The sequence below is a fragment of the Cydia splendana genome, chromosome 1 (genome assembly GCF_910591565.1).
Source record: "Cydia splendana chromosome 1, ilCydSple1.2, whole genome shotgun sequence".
Classification (NCBI taxonomy): Eukaryota; Metazoa; Arthropoda; class Insecta; order Lepidoptera; family Tortricidae; genus Cydia; species Cydia splendana.
The window spans coordinates 19,342,476-19,364,022 of record NC_085960.1 but is presented as its reverse complement, the minus strand read 5'-3'; the positions used below and the strand labels follow the sequence as shown (position 1 = coordinate 19,364,022).

Sequence of the window (21,547 nt, the reverse complement as noted above, 5' to 3'; positions counted from 1 at the left end):
AACACAAATATTAGTTTCACCTTAAAAATGTCAACGTATGCTTACAAATTCCTGAAATATTTAAGCTATATTCAAATAATACGTCGTAATAGCAAATAAAGTATGGCTTTGCTGAGATGCGTACGTGGCATTACGACTCACAAGTGATTTTTAAGCGTTCATGTGAACACAAATATTGGAAACGGTAAAAAAGCGCCAACGTCGGGTTTTAACGCAACGCTTTTTAAGCTGTCGTGCGAATGGGGCCTAAGGTTGTGTGAAGCGTTTAACAGAAGAGAAAAAAACTATATCGATCTCTTTTCTGGGGCAATTATACTAGCATAGGGATAATACAGTATGATTCTCTCTGATTATGCACGAATGAGAAAAGATCCTGTCCAAACTATATATTCCATCTTATGCAAATATCCCACATTCATGTGACTTATGGTCACCCTAATTAGAAAGAGATGCAGGGCTCAGGTTTGACTTCTCATGTGGACACACGTTTTGGCCAGTGTATTCGATCCGGTTTATTAATTCTAGATCCGTGGCCTGGCCGCACACGCACGGAATTTTCATTCGGTTTCCGTACGGTATGACAGGAACAGGACGTCGCTCTACAAATGCATAGCGCTGTCTCGCTTGCACATGTCATTCCGTACGGAAAATTCCGAACGTGTGTGGCTAGGCTTAGACTAAGTCTGCAACCTCTGCAACGATTTTGATAGCACATGCAGTATTATAGTGCAAGTGTTATTTTAAACGTCAAACTTCTATGAAATTATGACGTATAAATAACACTTGTACTGCGTATGCTATCAAAATCGTTGCAGACTTTTCTTGGTCTAACTCTAAAAGTTTTCATGCCAAGTTGAAGTGATACGTCAAATATAATGGAGATTATAGGGATATATAGATGGTCAAGCAAATCCTGTCAGTAGAAAGAGGCGCGAAATTCAGATTTTCTATGAGACGATATCCCTTCGCGCCTACAGTTTTCAAATTTGCCGCCTTTTTCTACTGACAAGATCTGCTTGACCAAGTATAATTATAGTCTGGACCGAACCCTCCCTTCTCAAAGCTTATCATTTTCTACTAAAAAGAACGAATCCAAACACATGGCAGCATTTTTGGTAGAAGAGCGCTAAAAAGTGCCTACTACACTCGGCAACGTGGTTGCGACCAAATTCCGACCTTGGTAATTTCTAATCGTGTATTGTAATCGTCTAAGTTGCCCAACAAATTGTATTGAGCCATGACCAATCCTTCTGCTGGATCCATGCTGGAACCCGTTGGTTCACTGCAGTTCACTGGTATGGAAATCAGACATAGATAGATATCATATCGGTGGCCACAGATAGTTCGTATAAATGGCACCGCGCTGTTGTGTTGATAAATTGGTACCGTCTGTAGAGCCCTTGCCCCTTGAGTAAATTTTTGTCTATTGTTTAGGTGCAGAAAGAATTGTCAAATGCGGCGTAAATGAGTTTTAAGGAAAGTCTGAATTTTAGTTGAAATAAAAGAAAATGTGGTTTAGAGGCGGTCGGGAGAAAGTAAAATAAATTGCAGTTCCTGTTCCTTATATTTAAGCTTTATTTATAATGTTGCGACTACTCTGTATATTTTTATTAGCGACCGTCAAAGTTTCACTCTGCTTTTCCGATGTTGGGAAATGGGACTTGCCGCTGAGTGGGGTGAGCATTGGTTAATTTATTGTATTTATGCTATTAAACGGTTAGTTACATTTTCAAGATGATGGAGTGGTGTATAAGAATGTTCTAAAGCATCGATTTATGGGCGTACAACATATACAATTTTTGTCGTGTTTCAAGTGTCTCCCTGAATCATATCATAACTCATAAACGTTTTAATGTCTACTATACTATCGATTATCAATACAAGGAAGTTTTAGCCCAAAACTAATGTTTTAATGATCCATACTGCTACAGGTAATAATTTTCTTCAAATTAAATGCAGGTAAATCTAAATGCTTCATAGTGTTGACTATACGAGCCATGTTATCTGTTGCAGGAATTATGCCAGTTTACGCTGGCAAAATCATTATTTAAAGATTCCAGAGTCGTAGTAACAAGTAAGTTATAACAATGTTAAGTTTTATTTTTAATTAATTTTTAATTGTGGCATATTTCTACCATCCCGCTGTTAAGAGGGATGCAAATAACATTCCTCTCTCTGTTCCTCTAAGTAGGAAGTTTCCAGCTACTGCCTGAATTTTTTTACAGTACAATGATTAGTCATTTAAAAACTGTTAAAATCTTATACCTAACAAATTTTCTAGGAGTTGTGACCAAGAAACTTCAAAAACATTGATATAAATCCATTGTATTTTTCTACTGTATTTTAATCAATTTATTGATTTACAGCAAGCTTACATTTATAAAAGTAAGATTAAATATTTAAGAAATAGTGTGGTTACAAACAAAATATATGTGGGAGTTACAATAAAAATTTAGAAATAATAAATTGAAACAAAATAGATCTAATGAGCCCTGCAGTATAAGTAATAAATAAATATTATAGGACATTCTTACACAGATTGAATAAGTCCCACAGTAAGCTCAAGAAGGCTTGTGTTGTGGGTACTCAGACAACAATATATATAATAATTAAATATGTACTTAAATACATAGAAAACAACCATGTCTCAGGAACAAATATCTGTGTCATCACACAAATAAATGCCCTTACTGGGATTCGAACCCAGGACCATCGGCTTCACAGGCAGGGTCACTACCCACTAGGCCAGACTGGTTGTCAGTATGAATTGTTAGATTGATAATTGGAGCAAGGAAGCCTTGCAGTCTCCTGTAGCATCCTGAGTGCCAGTACCCCACGGATCAGGGTTCTAGACAGTGAATGGAATGAAATTATATTAAATGTTATATCTGATTTTTTTCTCGTTTTCCAGTTGCCTGTGACAATGTGGACTCTAACCTGACTGTGTCATACCGTTGGGAGCAGAGCTCTTGCTCTCCCGACTACTTCCATTATTTTGAAAAGGTATAAACACTCTTTAAAAATTCATTGGAAAAGGGACCTTAGAGATAATTGTGCCATTGTTAGTGCAATTTTATTGTTGTCACATCCTAAGGCTCCATTTTGCAAGAACTAAAATAATTTCCCCTTTTTCATTTCTTTTAGGTTAAATAGGTTTTTTTCTTTATACAAAAACACACATAAGAAACAAATTTGAAGAACAGTTTAACAAATAATTTTAACTGATGGTTATGAATTTTATTACCTATATACCTTAGGAACTATCAAACTTTGTTACTTGATCAAGCTTTAAAATAGCAGTATCTTTCATTTAATTGAAGTGGTGTTTTATTGAAGTTCGACATTTAAATAACTTCATTACAGGTATTTTTTAACTATTGCTTTTTGACAATATCGTATATTCCAGCGTATTGTAGTATGCACAAAGCCCCCCAGCGATGTGGGCAACAGAACAATGCTTCCCCATGCCAATGGCGAACGCAGGATCGCGTGTCCAAGCAAGCACTCCATACCTATTCAAGACGACGACGCTATTGTTAAAGCGGATGGGAAGAAAGAGGCTGGGATCACCGCACAATCTGTGAGTACACATATTGGCTGGCTATTCTGCTACACTGGATGTCAGTGATATGTTTTTTGTTTTTACTTTTAGTGTAGTACATAAAGGTAGTGGACCCCGCAGTAATTCCTCAGCCAGAAAAACCTTTACAGTATGATAAAGTATCAATAAATAAAAAGTATTGTATTCCAAAGAATAATAATAATAGGATTTAAGTAAATACCTAAAGTCTTAAATTGTTAATATCTTTTTACGGAAAAATGCTCCGTTTAAACTTTCTTCTCCGGACATATTCATGTAACGTATTGCAACAATATATGAAATATCAAAAAAAAATATCCCCGCAGAAATACCAATATTAACAAAATATAATTTTTTGGCGTGTATTGGACCGGAAAATTGTCTAATTTTTTCACTGGAATGCCATTTTATTGCCGATTTCAATTTGTAGGTATAAACCTACAAATTGAAATCTAAAAAAGTTACCATGTAACTATACTTTTTCCAGAAATTGCCTTTTTACTCGCTGTGGAAAATTTCTCTATCCATTTTATTTATTGAATTAAGTTCACAGTTTTCTTTCCATTCAACTATAAAAACATCCAAAAAAATAACGAGCATATTAAAAACTAAACATATCGGGAGCAGTGTATAGGGAGCGGGGTGTACAAGGGATGATATTTCTTTCTTAAAAGAAATCAGGCTAAGAAATTTTCCACTCTCAGTTTTTAATAGTTCTAAAATACATAAATTTGGGTATGCATTTTTTTTGGATTTTCTTACCCACTACGCCAATAGTTATTTGTACAACAAGAGATCAAAGTTTGATATTTCTTTGAGTGCTTATTTTGAGTCCCGTGCAAGCGAAAGATTCTATAATAGATTCACGAGCGTAGCGAGTGAATCTAATTTAGAATCTTGAGCGTAGTAAGGGACTCAAAAGCGCACGAGATGTAAATAACTTTGATCTCGTGTAGTACACAAAATTTTTCACGGGAGTAGTGAGAACATACCTATTAGAAAACTTAAAAAATGTAATCCTTCTTCATCACTTAATACCTATACGCTCATGTTTTCTTAAGATATACAAACAATTGAGTTTAATTACCGCAATCGAACAAAAAAACAAAACGTAATAATAAATTTCAGTAAAATAATAAGGAAATAACGAACAACTGACATTTCAATCGACAACGTTTTTTTGAAAAAAAAAAACTTTGTAAGATACGGTCCGAATTGCGGATACGTACTATTTGTCAACTATAGTAGAAATTCACAAAGTAAAATAATTAATTTTGCGTGATAATCTGTGTATTTTTTGAGTTCATTATTTTAATTGTACAATAAAATACCTAAAATATTGTATTTTTATCAAATCTTAAACATTATTGTTATTAATTAATTATTAATAATTTATACTCGTACGTGGTTTGGAACGATGCGTTCTGAAGTTTTTCGGGGGTCTATTATAAACCGTCAATATACCGTTGAATGTCGTTTGAACTTTTTTTTGTCTGTTTCTTTTTGCTAACAGCGTGAAAGGGACAGAGATAATAGAACCCAAGTATTTCGAACTTGTATTAGACCCCGCATGTTGAAATGACATTTGACTGTAAAGGTCACTTGAATGTCATTTTGTCTCACTCAGTGAGCAAAATCGCATTTTGCTCACTGTTTTCAAGAAGCAAAGTACCCTTGTTCGAGCTGCTGACGTGAAAATTATATTCTAAGATCATATAAGAAGGAAAAAATGGCAGAGCAATTTTCCGATGAAAATAAGCTTCAAAAAAGGAATTATCATAAAAAAAATATTCTCATGTTTGACAAAAGTTTTAGATTTGTTTCTAGTATCACATACTGATACAAATAACTTACATATTTGGTAAAATCATTTTGGACGGAGGAATTACTTGGTTCAATATATAAACAGATTTGTATTTTTACGTATAAATACCTAACTTAGGAGTGTTTTTTGTTTTGGATATTTATATGTTAGTTTCGGCTCATACTACACAATAACCAAGCAAAATTTCATCGACTGAGAAATTAATGCATGGGTCTCCATACAACAACTTGCTTCATTTAATACACTATTTCAATAGTTCAGTTGTGCAGTGTAATTTCATTATTTAATTAATTTTCACCTAACTATAATTTGTAGACCTTGGTTGTAATAAAACTACATATGTATATTTAAATTTTTAAGCTACTTACACAAGATTGAATTTCGAGCGCATTTCAATAACCACTTACATCTGTCTCACATATTTATGAATTTACAACATATTATTATTATTTAGGTAGGTATTTCGAAGTTTCAAACTTAATAATAACTGTACCTACACATTTTATACAATTCTAGTGTCTACAAAGGCGAAACATGGAAATTATTAACAACTGTTGAGGAAATTAGTAAAAATCGTTATCCTTATGCTGGTGTTATGCATGTTGCTAGGAAATAATTAATTGTCTTTTCATTGTTTATAAGCATATTAATATTTTTATATCTACCACAATGCATTTATTTATACTACTACAATAATTGTCTTTTACAGAAATTCCCCCCACTTATCACAGTGGATAAGGAGGGTATCTACATTTTAAGCATGGCGGTGCTAAGTACGACTAAGTTTAACGGCACGGTGCATGTCGAGATGGTGTCTGGCACAAGTTATCTATCTGCTGCCATCTACCCCTTATTACCGGTACGTAATACCACAGGAGTTATAAAACTTATTTGTTTCTAAGTTCTGTGGTATCGTTTACAGACGTGTCTGCTTAATACAACATTAATTTAGCCAATTTTTCTTGCAAATACAAGGTTGGTCACGTAGTAAAAGAAGCGCAGTATGATCTGTATATATACGCCTCGCAAAATATGGCTAAGGGTTGAAAAAATACCCTGCATAATTTAAAGACCATCGCGCTCGTGAGTTAAAGCGTTTTCACATTGTCCGATCCGATATCGGATGTCGGAAGTAAAATGTAAGATATATGTGTTGCTCTGTATTTATTTATGCATTTAATAAATCATAATTACTAAAAAACGATAAATGACGCATAACCGGCGAACTTAATGCCAATGGCACTCTCCTGCAGCTGTTTTTGTCATAGGCGCCTTCCGACATCCGATATCGGAAAGGCGCTTCCGATAAATTCAGTTATTCGTCAACAAGTATCAACAGTTTATCAAATTGACAGTTTTTCGGGGTGATGTGCGCCGTGTACACGGTGCTGTGCGCGGGCTGGCTCACCGTGTGCGCGCTGCAGTGGCGCGACCTGCTGCGCATCCAGTACTGGATCGGCGGCGTGGCCCTGCTCGGCATGGTGGAGAGCGCCACTTACTACGCGGTCTACTCCTCCATAGACAGCACCGGGTGAGTACACGCGTACCCGAGCAGCATTCAGTACATCGCTTTTTAGGGCTCCGCACCCAAAAGGTAAAAACGGGACCCTATTACAGTGTGTTTACTTACTTCTGTTGCCGCTATAACAACAAATACTAAAAAGTAAGGAACCCTCGGTGGGCGAAGTCCGACTCCGACTCGAACTTGTCCGTCCGGTTTTATTCTTTCTCCGCTACGCATTTCGCATATAACCATGCAATACTCGTATCAATAGGTAAGGCAATAATAATCCACACATGATACGGTATCTCAAGTAGCTGCCAGCCAGTGCCACGTACCATATACCCAGGCCATTACATCGTACAAAATCCGTAAAGCCGTTTTTGTGTGAGCCTAAGGAACAAATATCCAATTATAAATGGAAAATAATGGTTTACATTTATATAATACGCAATGAACGCAGTATATGTATCTAAGTGTGGTATTCCAACTGTCCAATTTCTTTGCCGAATGTGTATTTTGTCTCACATTTCGCTTAATGAGAGAGTGAGACCACCCTAATGAATGTTTGTTTGTGTAGATATTTCAACGCGGAGGCGTACATGTTCGCGGAGTGGATGTCGGTGGCGAAGCGCGCGCTGGCCCGCATGCTCGTCATCATCGTGTCGCTCGGCTTCGGCATCGTCAAGTGAGTCGACTCTATTCAACGCACGATTCTTCTACTCCAGCGCTTCAATCTGTCAATTAATTACAAATATTACAATATATTCCCTACAAAACTTAAGAAACTAAAACCCGTTCTGAGCCACGGTGGGCCCAAGGTCCCCATCACACTAGCATCCCATCGTCCCCATCATGTCAATTGAATGAATGACAGTGATATCTAAATCAACTTCATTTGAGTGTACTGAAGTCTATTTGATTATAGGATCATAACAGAATTTCTTAGCAAACGTCCTAACGGCCTCCTAGCCTAGTTGGTAGTGACCTTGCCTACGAAGCAGGAGGTCCCATGTTCGAATCCTGTTAAGGGCATTTATTTGTGTGTTCATCACAAATATTTGTGCCTGAGTTATGGATGTTTTCTATGTATATAAGTATTTGTATGTATGTGTATATTATATATATCGTCGTCTAGTAACTGTACTGTGGGTACTGACCCACAACACAAGCCTTATTGAGCTTACGTGGGCCTAGGCCGATCTGTGTAAAATTATCCAATAATATCTATTTATTTATCTTATGAATAACGCCTTGGAAATCTTGAAGTCGTTTAAAAAGCCGAACACTTTTTTTTAGTCCTGATGTCACGACATGTCATATCACATATGACATGTTTTTGTGTGCGTGCCTTGAAATTTATGTTGTATTTGTGTTGTGTGGCAGGCCGCGGCTGGGCCCGGCGCTGCAGCGCGTGGTGGGCACGGGCGTGCTGTGGGGCGTGCTGGCCGCCATCGAGGCCTGGCTGAGGCTGCACCACAAGGTATGTACTTACTCAAATATATCACATATACTAAGCATAAAGGTACTCCTATAAATAAGGTTAGTCAGGTTGCATCATGGTTGCATATTGCCATAGGGTCTTTGAAAAAATTCTCAACTTTGAGAATTTTTTCAAAAAATCATAAATTAAACATTTAATTTTTGATAAAAAGCTTTAATCGCTGAATGTACTGTTGATTTCAACAATCATTTAATATTTATCAGAAGATTCTAACAAATCCAAACTAAATAAAGTTACGTTGCACACAGAATTCTTCCTACCTTTGGTCTCCCTCATCAGACCAGTTTGTGATTTCATCATAATATTGCATTGTCACCTGTTTTTTAGGGTTCCGTATTATAAGAATGCCAAATGACAAATACGAGTAAGTGACCGAAAAACGGTTTCCATGAAGACATCTACATAATATGATGTTTTATATTATAATATAAGTTGTTGTTCGCAGGCCGATGACTCGAACCGCGACTTGCTCCTATCTGAAGCCCCCATGTCGCTCCTGGACAGTGCCATCTGTTGGTGGGTGTTCGTCTCGCTCGCACACACCATGCGCACGCTGCAACTGAGGAGGTCAGTACTTTGTACTAAGCTAGTTTTGTTACGGTTCCATTTGTCGATCTATCACGTAAAAACGGATTTGGATTCGGCCTGTCTGGAAAAAACATGGGATCTCTGTTATCTTGGAATGCATCCCCTAAGTTAAACAGGGGTTGAAATTTAGTGCAAGATTACTAAGGGGTAGGAGTGTGGTAAGCGGGTTTTATGGCTTAGTTTTTTTTAAGCCATTAACAAGCAAAAGTAACGACCGATAGCGAAACCCATATAAGTTTACGATCGCTTTTTTTTAACTAGATTTGTTTAAATGTGTTAAAACGGCTGGTATTATTTTAATAAGCCACCACTAATATTTTAATAGGGCAACATAAAAACACATGTTTTGGTACAAAATACTGTAAATGAATAATTGCAGAAGTCTTTATTAATATTGGCCTTTTATTTTCCGACAACTTACAATCGCGCTTTTAAGTGGCAAATACGCTTTCGTTAAACAAAAAAAAGAATTTAAAAAACCAATACAAATTAAATTAAAGGTTTCGCCTAAATTTCGCCATGAGTTTTTCATTTGTGCATGTAAGAGTTGTTTTATTTTATTAATAAAATAAGTAATCCACTAATTCATGGCAGCAGAGAGTAGCTGATCAATAATTGATCATGTACAGGAAGGTTAAAGCATAAAACAACTCTGGGTATATTATGTAAGTATCCTTTTTCCTTCGGCTAGTTTCTACTGCCACGTTCCATAGGCCACCAAATTGACAATTATTTCTCATGTTACTGACAACTCGCTCTTTACTTTTCTGGGCTGGCATGTAACGAAGGTCGCCGGGTTCCTTAATTGTCAATTTCACCTGACAATTGTCAAATTGGTGACACAGGCCTGGTCACGCTCTGTATATATTTTTGTTTTTAGGAACACAATCAAGCTCTCGTTGTACCGGCATTTCACGAACACGCTGATATTTGCCGTCATCTCCTCTGTGGTTTTCATGCTGTATTCCATCAAGGCGTTCCGAGTCCTCCCCTGCATCACTGTGAGTTTTATTTTGTATAACGTAGGATTAACATCAAACCGTTACAAGATTTTGAACCTTCTATGCAGTACCTACATTCAACATTGAAATGACAGCGCCGATGGTCGCAACTATACTCTGTATCTGTAGGTATTTAAATAAAAGTAAACAAAATCTACCCTCAAATGGCTCCTTAAGCCAGTTGATGGTAGATGAAAACATTACATGATCAAATAATGTAGGTTAAAGTCAGGTCGTTCAGTGACAAATCCAGGCGGATTTTGTATTTGGTTGGTTAACCAATAAATAAGAGCTGTTTCCCACTGACGTCCAGTTTTTTGCGGGTACGGTTTTTTATAGGATCCCGTTTTAGTATAGTAGACGCAAACCAAACTGACGACCGGAGCCATATCACTATCTCTCTCACCCTGCCTACGACCACGCGAGTGTGAATGAGAAGTTTTACGACCCCAGTCGTGAGTTTGATTTGCGTCTACTTATAGTATAGGTGCTAATATAGTAACTTTCACACGAGGATTCTGTTTGCGGGATCCTGCATGCATACTGAAGAAAACTGGATCTTGCAAAAAACCGTACCCGCAAAAAACGGGACGTCAGTGGGAAACAGCTCTTATAACTACCCGAAATTGTACAAATTGTTTATATTTATTTAAATACCTACCTAAAGATACAGACTATAGCTGCGGGCATGCGGCAAATTAGAATTTTTCTAATCTCAAAATAGCTGCTTTGTTACTGCACACCGTTGTATGGGGACCTTGCACTTTGAGACTATGCGCTGAAACTTGGCACAGTTGATTCGTAGCTGGTCTTGAGCAGATAAAGACCGGGAGCCGTCGAGAGCCACCTCTCATTTAGTGGGGGGGGAGGGGGAAAGTTCGACGCTGCCGCGCTTCACTTGGAGCAACATTTCTCTAAAACTATACCTATTAGGGCATGTAATATATCATTTTCGGATAAACTAAGGATGAGGAATCTAGTTTTGGAACAAAAACAATGCACTTTCTAACAAAAAAAAAAGCATAAAGTAGAAAAGACTAAAAAACGTATTTTTGATTTTTTCATAATTACCATTTTTTTTTAAAGTGTAGCAGGAATCTGAAAACAAAAAATAACAGTCGTAAAGCTACACTTATTACGTTTAAGAAAATATATAGTTTAATATACAAAACTGTTGATAAATGGGAGATAAAAAATAATATTAAGCGTGGGTCAGAGTGATCTCAATACAAAATATTATGAATGTGGGAAAGTTACTTATAATTTGTTCTACAATCGTTTATTTTTCTTGTTTTTCGTAAATAACTCGTAAACGGTAGCCCACAGCAAAAAATTATCTGTTACGTAAATAATCTGTTTCAGATTTCTTATAAAATAAGTACTACTGTTTTTCGCTACCATCAATATTAAAAAAAATATTGAAGGGAGAAAATAAATATTAGGTCATTACCTATGAAATTGGCGTTTTGTTCGGAGAATTTCAACGAAACACTAATTTCCATACAATTAATTTTGCGGATATTTTTTTGATGGCTAATTCAAACCAAACAAAAATTTTCCAGTAATTTTTGACACCTTTAAGGTATGTTTTCAATATCTCCATTTCTTGAAAATTGGTACCATTAGAAAAATATAAGTAATTTTAATACTCGAACCGACAGCACATGAAAAGACCTATTTTCAAGGCTTAATTCTGAACACTTAACAATAAAAAATAACAATTAATTGCTGTCAAGCAGTTTGGCGAAATCATATTGTAGTTTTATTGTAATTGTGTATGTACTTTTGTAAAAAAAAAAAAAAACTTCATAGATATAAGTCTGATGACTTATATCTATGAACAAAAACGCCAATTTCATAGGTAAGGACCCAATACTTAGGTCCCCTTTTTTATTCATTCGTAAATAACTCGTAAACGATGGCCAATAGCAAAAAATTTTTTAGTACATGAATAATTTACATAAAATTTCCTACAAAAAAGATCATTCAAACTTTTTCGCTAGGATCAATATTAAAAACGATATTAAAGAGAGAAAATAAATTCTAAGGTCCCCTTTTTAAATATTGATCCTAGCGAAAAAGTTTGAATAACCTTTTTTGTAGGAAATTTTATGCTAATTATTCATGTGTTAAAATATTTTTTGCTATTGGCCATCCTTTACGAGTTATTTACGAATGACTAAAAAAGGGGACCTTAGTATTTATTTTCTCCCTTCAATATATTTTTTTTAATATTGATCTTAGCGAAAAAAAGTAGCACTTATTTTATAAGAAATCTGAAACAGATTATTTATGTAAAAGATATTTTTTTGCTGTAGGCTACCGTTTACGAGTTATTTACGAAAAACTAAAAAAATAAACGATTGTAGAACAAATTATAAGTAACTTTCCCACATTAATAATATTTTGTATTGAGATCACTCTGGCCCACGCTTAATATTATTTTTTATCTCCCATGTAACAACGGTTTCGTATAATAAACTATATATTTTCTTAAACGTAATAAGTGTAGCTTTACAACTATATTTTTTGTTTTCAGATTCCTACTACACTTTAAAAAAAAATTGGTAATTATGAAAAATCCAAGATACATTTTTTTGTCTTTTCTACTTTATGTTTTTTTTTTGTTAGAAAGTGCATTGTTTTGGTTCCAAAAAAAAATTCCTCATCCTTAATTTATCCGAAAATGATATATCACATGCCCTAATAGGTACAGTTTTAGAGAAATGTTGCTCCAAGTGAAGCGCGGCGGCGTCGAACTTCCCCCCCTCCCCCCCACTAAATGAGACGTGGCTCTCGAGGTCTCCCGGTCTGTATCTGCTCATGACCAGCTAAGAATCAACTGTGCCAAGTTTCAGCGCATAGTCACAAAGTGCAAGGTGCCGTGCACTAACAAACTAGCTAAAAGTCGTGGTAATTAACTTTTTCTTCCAATATGATAGAGTTCCTAAGATATGTAAACGACACTACAATTCAATGCATAGTTTTACCTACCTACTCAGATTAAACTTTGCACCATTACTTTTGAGGTTATAAAAATTCTAATCTGAGAGAAACTTTGTATAGTAAGTTGTGTAAAATGTCAGTCGTTCTCCAGGATTGGAAGGAGGTGTGGATGGACGAGGCGTACTGGCACATTCTGTTCGCGAGCGTGCTGACCGTGATCATGGTGCTGTGGCGGCCCACCAACAACAACCAGCGCTACGCGTTCACGCCGCTCCTCGACAACGCCGACGATGAGGATGATGGTAATTCATTACATACATTAGGTACATCAAAGCTGGATGTCTTATTATTCGAACAATTTTTTTTCTCCAGTTTGCCAGGCCAAGTTGATTGAAGTTGTTGTGTTAGACCAAAATGTCTGCAGCGATAGCATACGCAGTGCAAGTCTTATTTAATACGTCATAATTTAATAGAAGTTTGACGTTTAAAATAACACTTGCACTGTGTGTGCTGTGCTATCAAAATCGTTGCAGACTTTTCTTGGTATAACTCTTAACAGCCTTGAGATCCATTACATTTTCCAACAATAATCTAAAGGTTTGTGGTTCTTTGCGGATACTTGAACAGCCCAATGATTACAAGTTACATATATTAGAATTAAATGCCCCTCTTTTCTTTTTCAGAAGAAGAAGAGCAGTTCGTGAACGACGCGTACGGCGTGAAGATGCGCGGCTCGACCGGCGGCGGCGGCGAGGAGCGCGAGGCCCCCGAGCCGGCCGCCAACTCGCTGGACTCGGATCTGCGCTGGGTGGAGGAGAACATCCCCACCAGCACGCTGCCGCTCCTAGATTCCGACGAGGAGATCATCAACACCAAGTTCGAGGTGTCCAAGATGCAGTAAACAAAGTTACTTAAATAAACGTGTAAAGTATTATAATCATATTTGTTTCTTTTTGCTTGACTTGACCTCTTGACGAAATAAGACACCGCTTTGCGGGTCATCAATCAGTAGCTGACACAAAGGTGTAATATGAAATCGTTTTATAGGAAGGCCCTATTGAGTGTAGTAGCATTTTTCGCTTGTGACTGCAACAAGCCTTACATAAATACCCCTTTTCCGGGTTCCATAGTTAATTAGAAAACCTTTATTTCGCCATGTCTGTCTGTAGTAGCTCGCTAGTACTATAGTACGGTACGGTAGGGTATGCTGACAGATGTCATATCTCAATACAATTTTGCGTTTTAGGATATAAAATGTATATAGATGGCACCTGTCACCGTACCCATCGTGTTTATCAATCATGCTAAAAAAAGTGGTAAATTAAAGACTAGATTTTTTTAGGGTACCTTCTGTACACGTAAATCTAGATGCGTACAGTAAAGGGCCATAAAGTTTGCACATCGGAATTTCGGCTTCGTAGAGCGTTGTCTCTTTCATTCTCGTTGCCTCCAATATTCTCTTTCTAAATACCGATGTGCAAACTTTATGGCCCTTTACTGTATTTTATTATGTTTGTCATCAAGGCTAAACTAATATAACCGCGGCGCGCTCATTCTTTCTTCCGTGAATATAACAATTAAACTACATTACTACTACACCCAGAGCCAGAGACAAGACAGAACGCGTGCACCCAAAACATTTAACAGTGAATCAGTGAGGAAACGGGAAGAGCAAATAAACAGCATTTGGGTGCCACAACAAAAAGGCTATAAATAAATAAAAACTACGACTACTTACTAGTAAAATAAACTGCAACAATGTCTAAGAAAACATTTATTTGTACACGCACATTTTAAAATATATTCTCTTGTTCTTTAGACATGATCTTTGGTATATAAAATATAATATGGAATATGGCCACTGTTATTATTATTAAGTGGAAGTGCTGATAAAATTCACTCAGTATAAATGGAAAGGATTACATTTTCTTAAATAAGTTAAAAATTAATAAATATCTTGCTTAAAACTTATTCAACTACTAATACTAGGAATTTTCGATACACATGGAAGTAATATAATCCGGAAAATCATCTTATGAATAAAATGGAAATGTTTAATTATTATCGTAGTAAAAGTCGTAATCCTCAGGTTCATCAGGTATCTGTGGAGGGTCCTGTGGGATGTCAATGCCCTCTGCATCGAGTAGACGTACTTTTATATCCATTGACAACAAAGTTTCAAGATCATTTTCATATGATTTACTTGTCATCTTTTCCTTTAGTAGAGCGTTAACACCATCTGTCCAATAGTCAAATACCTGCTCATCTGGGGCGACAAATTCTAAAGAAGTCACTTCAGCAGATTTGAGTATCAGGGAGAAAGCCAAACTTGGGTTTATTTTTCTGCCTCGTAAATCTTTCATGTGTGGGCAATCTTTTCCTGTTACAACACTCTTTATGTCTGCTACAGACAGTTTGTTACCAAGCTCTTCTAAACTTGGAGTGCTTTTTTCATCACAATCTCCATGATGGAGAACTTTGTGGTTGGGGGACAATCGGACATACCAAAACTTATCCTTAACCCTCTGCCCTCTTGATGAATACTTTTTAAATCTAGTCCCACCTACTAGTACCCCTAATCTTTGCTGTTGGATCAGATCAATAATTTCTGGGGTTATTTTTTCTTTCAGCTCAACAATAGGTCTAGCATGTGATTCCCAAACTTCTCTATTAGTTCTTTCAGTCTGCCAAATCTGTGTGATCTCTGCATAGGTCAGTTGGTTGACCTTCTGGCGAAACTTGTCAAAACCTTTAGGTGAGATGGACAGTGCCCTGCTGATCTGTTCTCTCACAACACTGGAAACTTTTACAAAGTCCTCTGAGGTTGCTCTCATCTCCTTCCATGTTTTGTTAAGAAGGACTATGCAAATACAGAATAGTTCCTCAAAAGGATGGTCATGGGTGAAGAACATAGGGTGGTATGTTTGGCCCTGCTCACTTGGTGGGTCTCCGATGTGCAATATGTCACACAGCTGCTTCACAAGTTCTACACTGGTTTTACCAAATGGACATTCATGTTCATCAGCTCTGCAGCTGTTTTCTAAAACAATCTTTGTGTAGTCTTCGGGATAGTTTCTTGCAAAGTACAGCATACAGTCCAAGGCCAACATACCAGGGGGAGTTTCATTAAAATCTTTTATTGGATCAATCTCACATTTAAAACCAAGTTTCTTAAAATCTTTTGAGAAGCTACCAATCTGACGTCTTGTTGTAACTTCTATGTTGAAATTGTTATCATTTTCAAATGCAATTTTCCTTAGCTCTTTTATCTTTTCCTGTGAATCCTGTTCTTGTGAATCGGCTCTCTGTCTCATTTTGGGCTCAAGCAGGCCAAGTAAAAGTGTCTGTAGCACATACAGCTGGTGTGCCAGCTCTGTATCTTGTGCTTGAACAGCCAATACACCAACCAAATTGTCATAAATGACATTACGGACCTGTTTTGATGACAAAGTTGCAGCAATCGTTTTTCTTTTAGTTAGATCGGCTTTGGCCAATATGGCGTTGATGAGAGCAATAGTATTTTGTTGAATCACTTTAACCTCATCTTGATTAGGATTTTGCAATTGGGAGATCAAACTTGGAATGGTTATTTCTTTTTCAACATGGGAATTCTTCCCTGAGCTGTTGAGAACAATATTCTCGAGAATAGACAAGCAGGACTGAATGACTTTAGGATCTTGGGCTGTGCTTTGATTACTGACAAAACTTGCCACTTTATTAATGAACTGATTCTCCAGTATATCCCAGGAAATAATGCCATGGTCCATAAGCTCGACAAAAGTAACTAGAGCATGCTTCAGACAAGTACCTTTGAATTTTCCGGATTCAATATTACAAATTATTAAGGTCAAACCCTTTTTGTTAATGAATTCAAGCGCGAAAGTGAGGTCACTGCTTAGGCTAGAGAGTTTAGTGAGAGCATTACCTTGCTCGATCTCATTTCCATGGTTAATTTTATACAGTATCTCCTGCACAGTTTTCGCTGGCGACTGCTCCAAGCGTAGCACGGACCCGTTCTTGATCTCATTTCGATTCTTCTCGGTGATGTAGTTCTGGTTGTTGCTCTCCGAGAACTGCAACGCATAGTTATCGGGATCTGGGAGACCCCACGGCTTGCAGAGGAGCTGAATAATGCTTGATAAGGGTTGGCTTTGGTCGAATTCTATCAACTGAGGAACCTTATCGGGAGCATTTAGCATTTCCACCGCAATCTTAAGTATAGTCGAATCCCTCGTCGCTGAAGGCATCTTCAATGGCTTAATAGACATTTATTTATCATTTGTCACGTACACAATGCACGAAATGAGTATTTCAGATGCTCAAATGCTCACACCCCGTTGTCCCTCCCATTAAACTGTGCATAGGGCAAGGCAATACGAAATAAAAGCAAGCAGGAAATGACAGGACAGCGAATGACATTTGATGACAGTTCTTTTTTTAAAGGGGATCTACATACCTCACAATAATCGCATACGTTTTGCGTTACATGGCGGCATTTAATCGATCGATTGAGTTATAGTCTTGCAAACTCAATTTGCCAGTAAATAACAAGAAAAAAAACTATACTAGCGTAAGACAAAGACAGTATGATTCTCTCTGTCTACGTTTGAAATGAAATAAAATGAAAAAGAGTAAAATAATAGCACTACCGCACCGCACCGCGAGTAGCGCGACCTACGTGCGCCGCAAAGTGAGATATCTCTTTCCCGCTCTCACTTATGGGTGCGGCGTACCAAGGTCGCGATGTCGTGCGGTAGTCTGTTACGGCTTTAAGTATAGAGTCTGTTCGGAACGTTTTCGGAAAGAGAAGAGTCGTGGAATGTATTGGACCCTATACATTCCACGACTCATCTCTTTCCGCACAGACTCTAATAGCATATAGGCACACGAAAATTAACCATATCGTCTAAAATTTTCAACTAAAATGTAATAAAGACGTATGAAGATGTAGTAAAAGAATTCAGCCAGACTTATCATAGAAAATCCAGTAAAAAATCCACATAGCCCACCTAAGTAACTAATTAATTCATACCAATGATACGTCACGTCCTCTCGGAATAGGGGCAATGTACGATGAAGATAAAATATACGGATTATAGATATATTGTGATCATTTAAATCAAGGTCTTTGGCGAACTCAATCGTGCTATCTCGCAGTAATCTATTGCTAATGACATTATATTTTGTAACGGAGCAATCAGCGAGACATGTCGGGCAGTTTAGAGAATTTTCCCGTTCTAACTCTAAACCTGGTAAATCCTCAGGAGGATATACGAATAAAAGTTTTTGACTGTATTTATTCTGACAATACAGCTCTTCCAATGTGCATGCTGAAACGTTACTCCTTCTTGGCAGAAAAAAAGGCACACAGTTGCAAAGTCTCTCTATAGTTCTCATTCTGCACCGCACTAGACAATTACTCAAGCTATAATGGTTATGGTACTCATTTTGCATTTCATCAGCAAATTTGCATTGTCTTTTCTCAATAGGAAATCGTTTGAAGTTTGATGTCGAGTAGTAAGCGTATGGATGCAGTTCCATATCATACTGGGAGCCTAATGATGCTACTCTGTGGACTAGCCCGCCGGCAGTTTGATCAGCATAATCGTATCGATCAAAGAATAGAACGTCGAAACCGTAGCTTTGACGTGTTGTGTAAAGATACTCGTGTGTATTTGCGTTAACCGCTAAGGTGAGGCCGTAGTAGGGCCCTGCTTCGTGATCCTTCAATATATAAGGCTCATCTAGAGGATCATCAGGGTCTTCTGCCTTTCTGCCTGCTTCAGTATTGTAGTAGTTAAATGTGCAACAGAAGCCGAATTGGGTAATTTGCGTTCTAAATAAACGATTGCAATCTTGAACCACTCCTTTCCAACTACATTTAATTAAACTCTCGTCACAGGTCGGAGTTAGCGAAAGCATCAATTCCGATATGTTACTTTTCTTAATATTTTCAGCTTTGTCCACTATGTTTTCAATTTTTTCAAGGAAAACATTGTACTTCATAATATCCGCTCTTCTGGAATAAGAAAAATCGTAGAGATAGCCGTATAACGTAACTACTTCAAAAAGTTCTTCTTTGCTGGAAAATGTTGTATTATCGTGAGAGTACAAAACATCAACCAGATGTGCAACAGCTGATTTTTTTATTCGATTATGGTTGCAAATTGCAATGGCTGGAAAAATAATTTCGTTGATTGGAAGGGATGGATCTTCTAATGTCATATATGCAGGTTGATCACTCTGGGCTCGAAGCGCGTTGTTCACCAAGTAGAAAAAGCCAAAAATTGCACATCCAATCATGGCAAACCACATCGTCTTCTCCGCTTTGCTCTTAGTTGTATCAACAAGAAATCGGACACCACTTAAAGAAGAATTTACCATGTATTCAAAGAATACTTGCTGTAAACTTTTTCGTACAATCTGTTCTCGGCTAAGCTTAACTCGTGTCTTGGCTTCCTGAAAACGAACTCTCTTGCTTAGCAGTTTCTTTATCTGTTTCGGCATGTGACACGGCGCGAGTTCTTCGTGGAAAAATGAATGTTGTTTCTTTTCCATTTTGAAAAAAAAAATGCTGAAGTTGTAACTGTTGTAAGTATTAAGTTTTTATACCACTATCATGTAAGTAGTTAGGTAATGGTTAGATAGTTACCTATTTAATATTAGTCAATACTTTTGGTTTTAGACTTTAGTATGCAATGGGTCATAACTATTTACGGTACACATAATAATAATATACTGTTACGTGCAAAGCTATACATTCCGGACAAGCAATTAAACTGCACTTTGTCACGTCACTTGAATATATTAATCGTGTAACGCGTACAGTCAACATCAATTTTAAAGAAAAATCACTTTTTAACAATTTTAGGTTTTTAACGTGTTTTAGGGCTTTAAAAAAAACTAGTGCTAGTCAATTCTCGGGATTAGTTGTCAAGCGGACCCCAGGCTCCCATGAGCCGTGGCAAAATGCCGGGACAACGCGAGGAAGAAGAACGTTTTTAGGGAATTAAGGTTTCGCCATATCCGTCAGTTTGTTTGTGCTCGGCTTGACCGACTGCTAGAAATGTGCATTTTGGCATGAGTATGTAAATTAATCACGCCAAGAAAGTGATAAAATAAAAACTATAAAAAAGAATATTCTACACGTAAAGTGGGGATGAATTTATTTTCGCTTTAACTCTATGGTATGTAGGGACTGTATGTAGGGTACCTACCGTTGGATAGTTATAGGACTTACATATACTCGTAGGTCATTAAAAACGAATCAAAACCATTTCTTGATAAAGCCAATATTTTTTCATCCTATTTTAAGCCGTCAGATGGCTAACATGGGGCTAACTTTTAACCATAGGTCCAAAAAATATCAAACTAGACGACAAGTTCTTGACCAGTTTTTACATAGTTTGACTTCACTTTCATTGTAATTTTTATACTTATATGACGTTATATCTATATTTCATTCATATGTCGATGTCGTAAGTTTTTGTAGGTATCCATACGAATGTATTAGGTAATAGTATCTACCTAAAGTTCGTTTTTTTAGCATTAGAAATAAGGTAAACAATCTTGATGTGTTTTTTAATTGCAAAACACATTTTAAAAATAAGTTATAGCAGATATGTAACAATTATGAATCTAATACGATCATTTATATTCTTCTGCTTTCATAAGTAATAGTTACTGATTTTTGAAATGCGTTTTTCAATTAAAAGACATGTCAAAATCGCTTACCTTCTTTCAAGTTCTTTCTAATGCTAAAAAAAACGAACTATAGAAATCCATACTAATATTATAAATGCGAAAGTGTGTCTGTCTGTCTGTCTGTTACCTCTTCACGCTTAAACCGCTGAACCGATTTTGATGAAATTTGGCATAGAGATAGTTTGAGTCCCGGGGAAGGACATAGGGTAGTTTTTATCCCAGAAATCCCTCTTTAAGGGGGTGAAAAAGGGGGTGGAAGTTTGTATGGGGAATCTATAACCGCTGAACCGATTCGGTTGAAATTTGGTATACAGATAGTTTGAGTCCCGGGGAAGGATATAGAATATTCTAGAAATCTAGAACATTCGAAAGTATTCTGGAATGTTCCACAATGATCTAGAATGTTCTCAAATATTCGACAACATTCGAGAATGTTCTGAAATGCTGTGGAATACTCTTAATGGTCTGGACTATTCTAGAAATGTCTAACCTCCTATACCCGAGACAGCTTCGAATGTTCCAGAATATTCCACAACATTCGAAAGTGTTCTGGAATGTTCCACAATGATCTAGAATGTTCTCGAATATTCGACAACATTCCAGAATGTTCAGAAATGCTGTCGAATGCACTCGAATACTCTCGAATGGTCTGGACTGTGCTAGAAATGTCTAGCCACCGAGACCCGAGACGGCTTCGAATGTTCCAGAATATTCCACAACATTCGAAAGTGTCGGGAATATTCCACAACATTCGAAAGTGTTCTGGAATATTCCACAATGATCTAGAATGTTCTCGAACATTCGACAACATTCCAGGATGTTCTTAAATGCTGTGGAATGCTCTCGAATACTCTCGAATGTTCTGGACTGTTCTAGAAATGTCTAGCCTCCGAGATCC

General features: G+C 37.0%; 3 protein-coding genes across 3 annotated transcripts; 1 reads left to right on the top strand and 2 right to left on the bottom strand.

Moving 5' to 3' along the window:
- The first annotated feature begins 1,422 nt into the window (after nucleotides 1-1,422).
- On the top strand, nucleotides 1,423-13,883 carry LOC134791802 (transmembrane protein 87A). Its single transcript, XM_063762948.1, has 12 exons — nucleotides 1,423-1,676; nucleotides 2,014-2,074; nucleotides 2,912-3,003; nucleotides 3,407-3,580; nucleotides 6,115-6,264; nucleotides 6,761-6,936; nucleotides 7,487-7,594; nucleotides 8,293-8,389; nucleotides 8,856-8,977; nucleotides 9,879-9,999; nucleotides 13,097-13,247; nucleotides 13,629-13,883. The coding sequence occupies exons 1-12, from the start codon at nucleotides 1,584-1,586 to the stop codon at nucleotides 13,844-13,846; spliced, it is 1,563 nt and encodes a 520-aa protein (XP_063619018.1). The 5' UTR covers nucleotides 1,423-1,583; the 3' UTR covers nucleotides 13,847-13,883.
- An 821-nt stretch (nucleotides 13,884-14,704) lies between these two features.
- LOC134791436 (engulfment and cell motility protein 1) lies at nucleotides 14,705-17,344 on the bottom strand. Its single transcript, XM_063762461.1, has one exon. The coding sequence runs from the start codon at nucleotides 17,211-17,213 to the stop codon at nucleotides 15,000-15,002; it is 2,214 nt and encodes a 737-aa protein (XP_063618531.1). The 5' UTR covers nucleotides 17,214-17,344; the 3' UTR covers nucleotides 14,705-14,999.
- A 489-nt stretch (nucleotides 17,345-17,833) lies between these two features.
- On the bottom strand, nucleotides 17,834-19,532 carry LOC134800203 (sodium channel protein Nach-like). Its single transcript, XM_063772734.1, has one exon. It carries the CDS (start codon nucleotides 19,501-19,503, stop codon nucleotides 17,839-17,841), a length of 1,665 nt encoding a protein of 554 aa, XP_063628804.1. The 5' UTR covers nucleotides 19,504-19,532; the 3' UTR covers nucleotides 17,834-17,838.
- Between the last annotated feature and the right edge of the window lie 2,015 nt (nucleotides 19,533-21,547).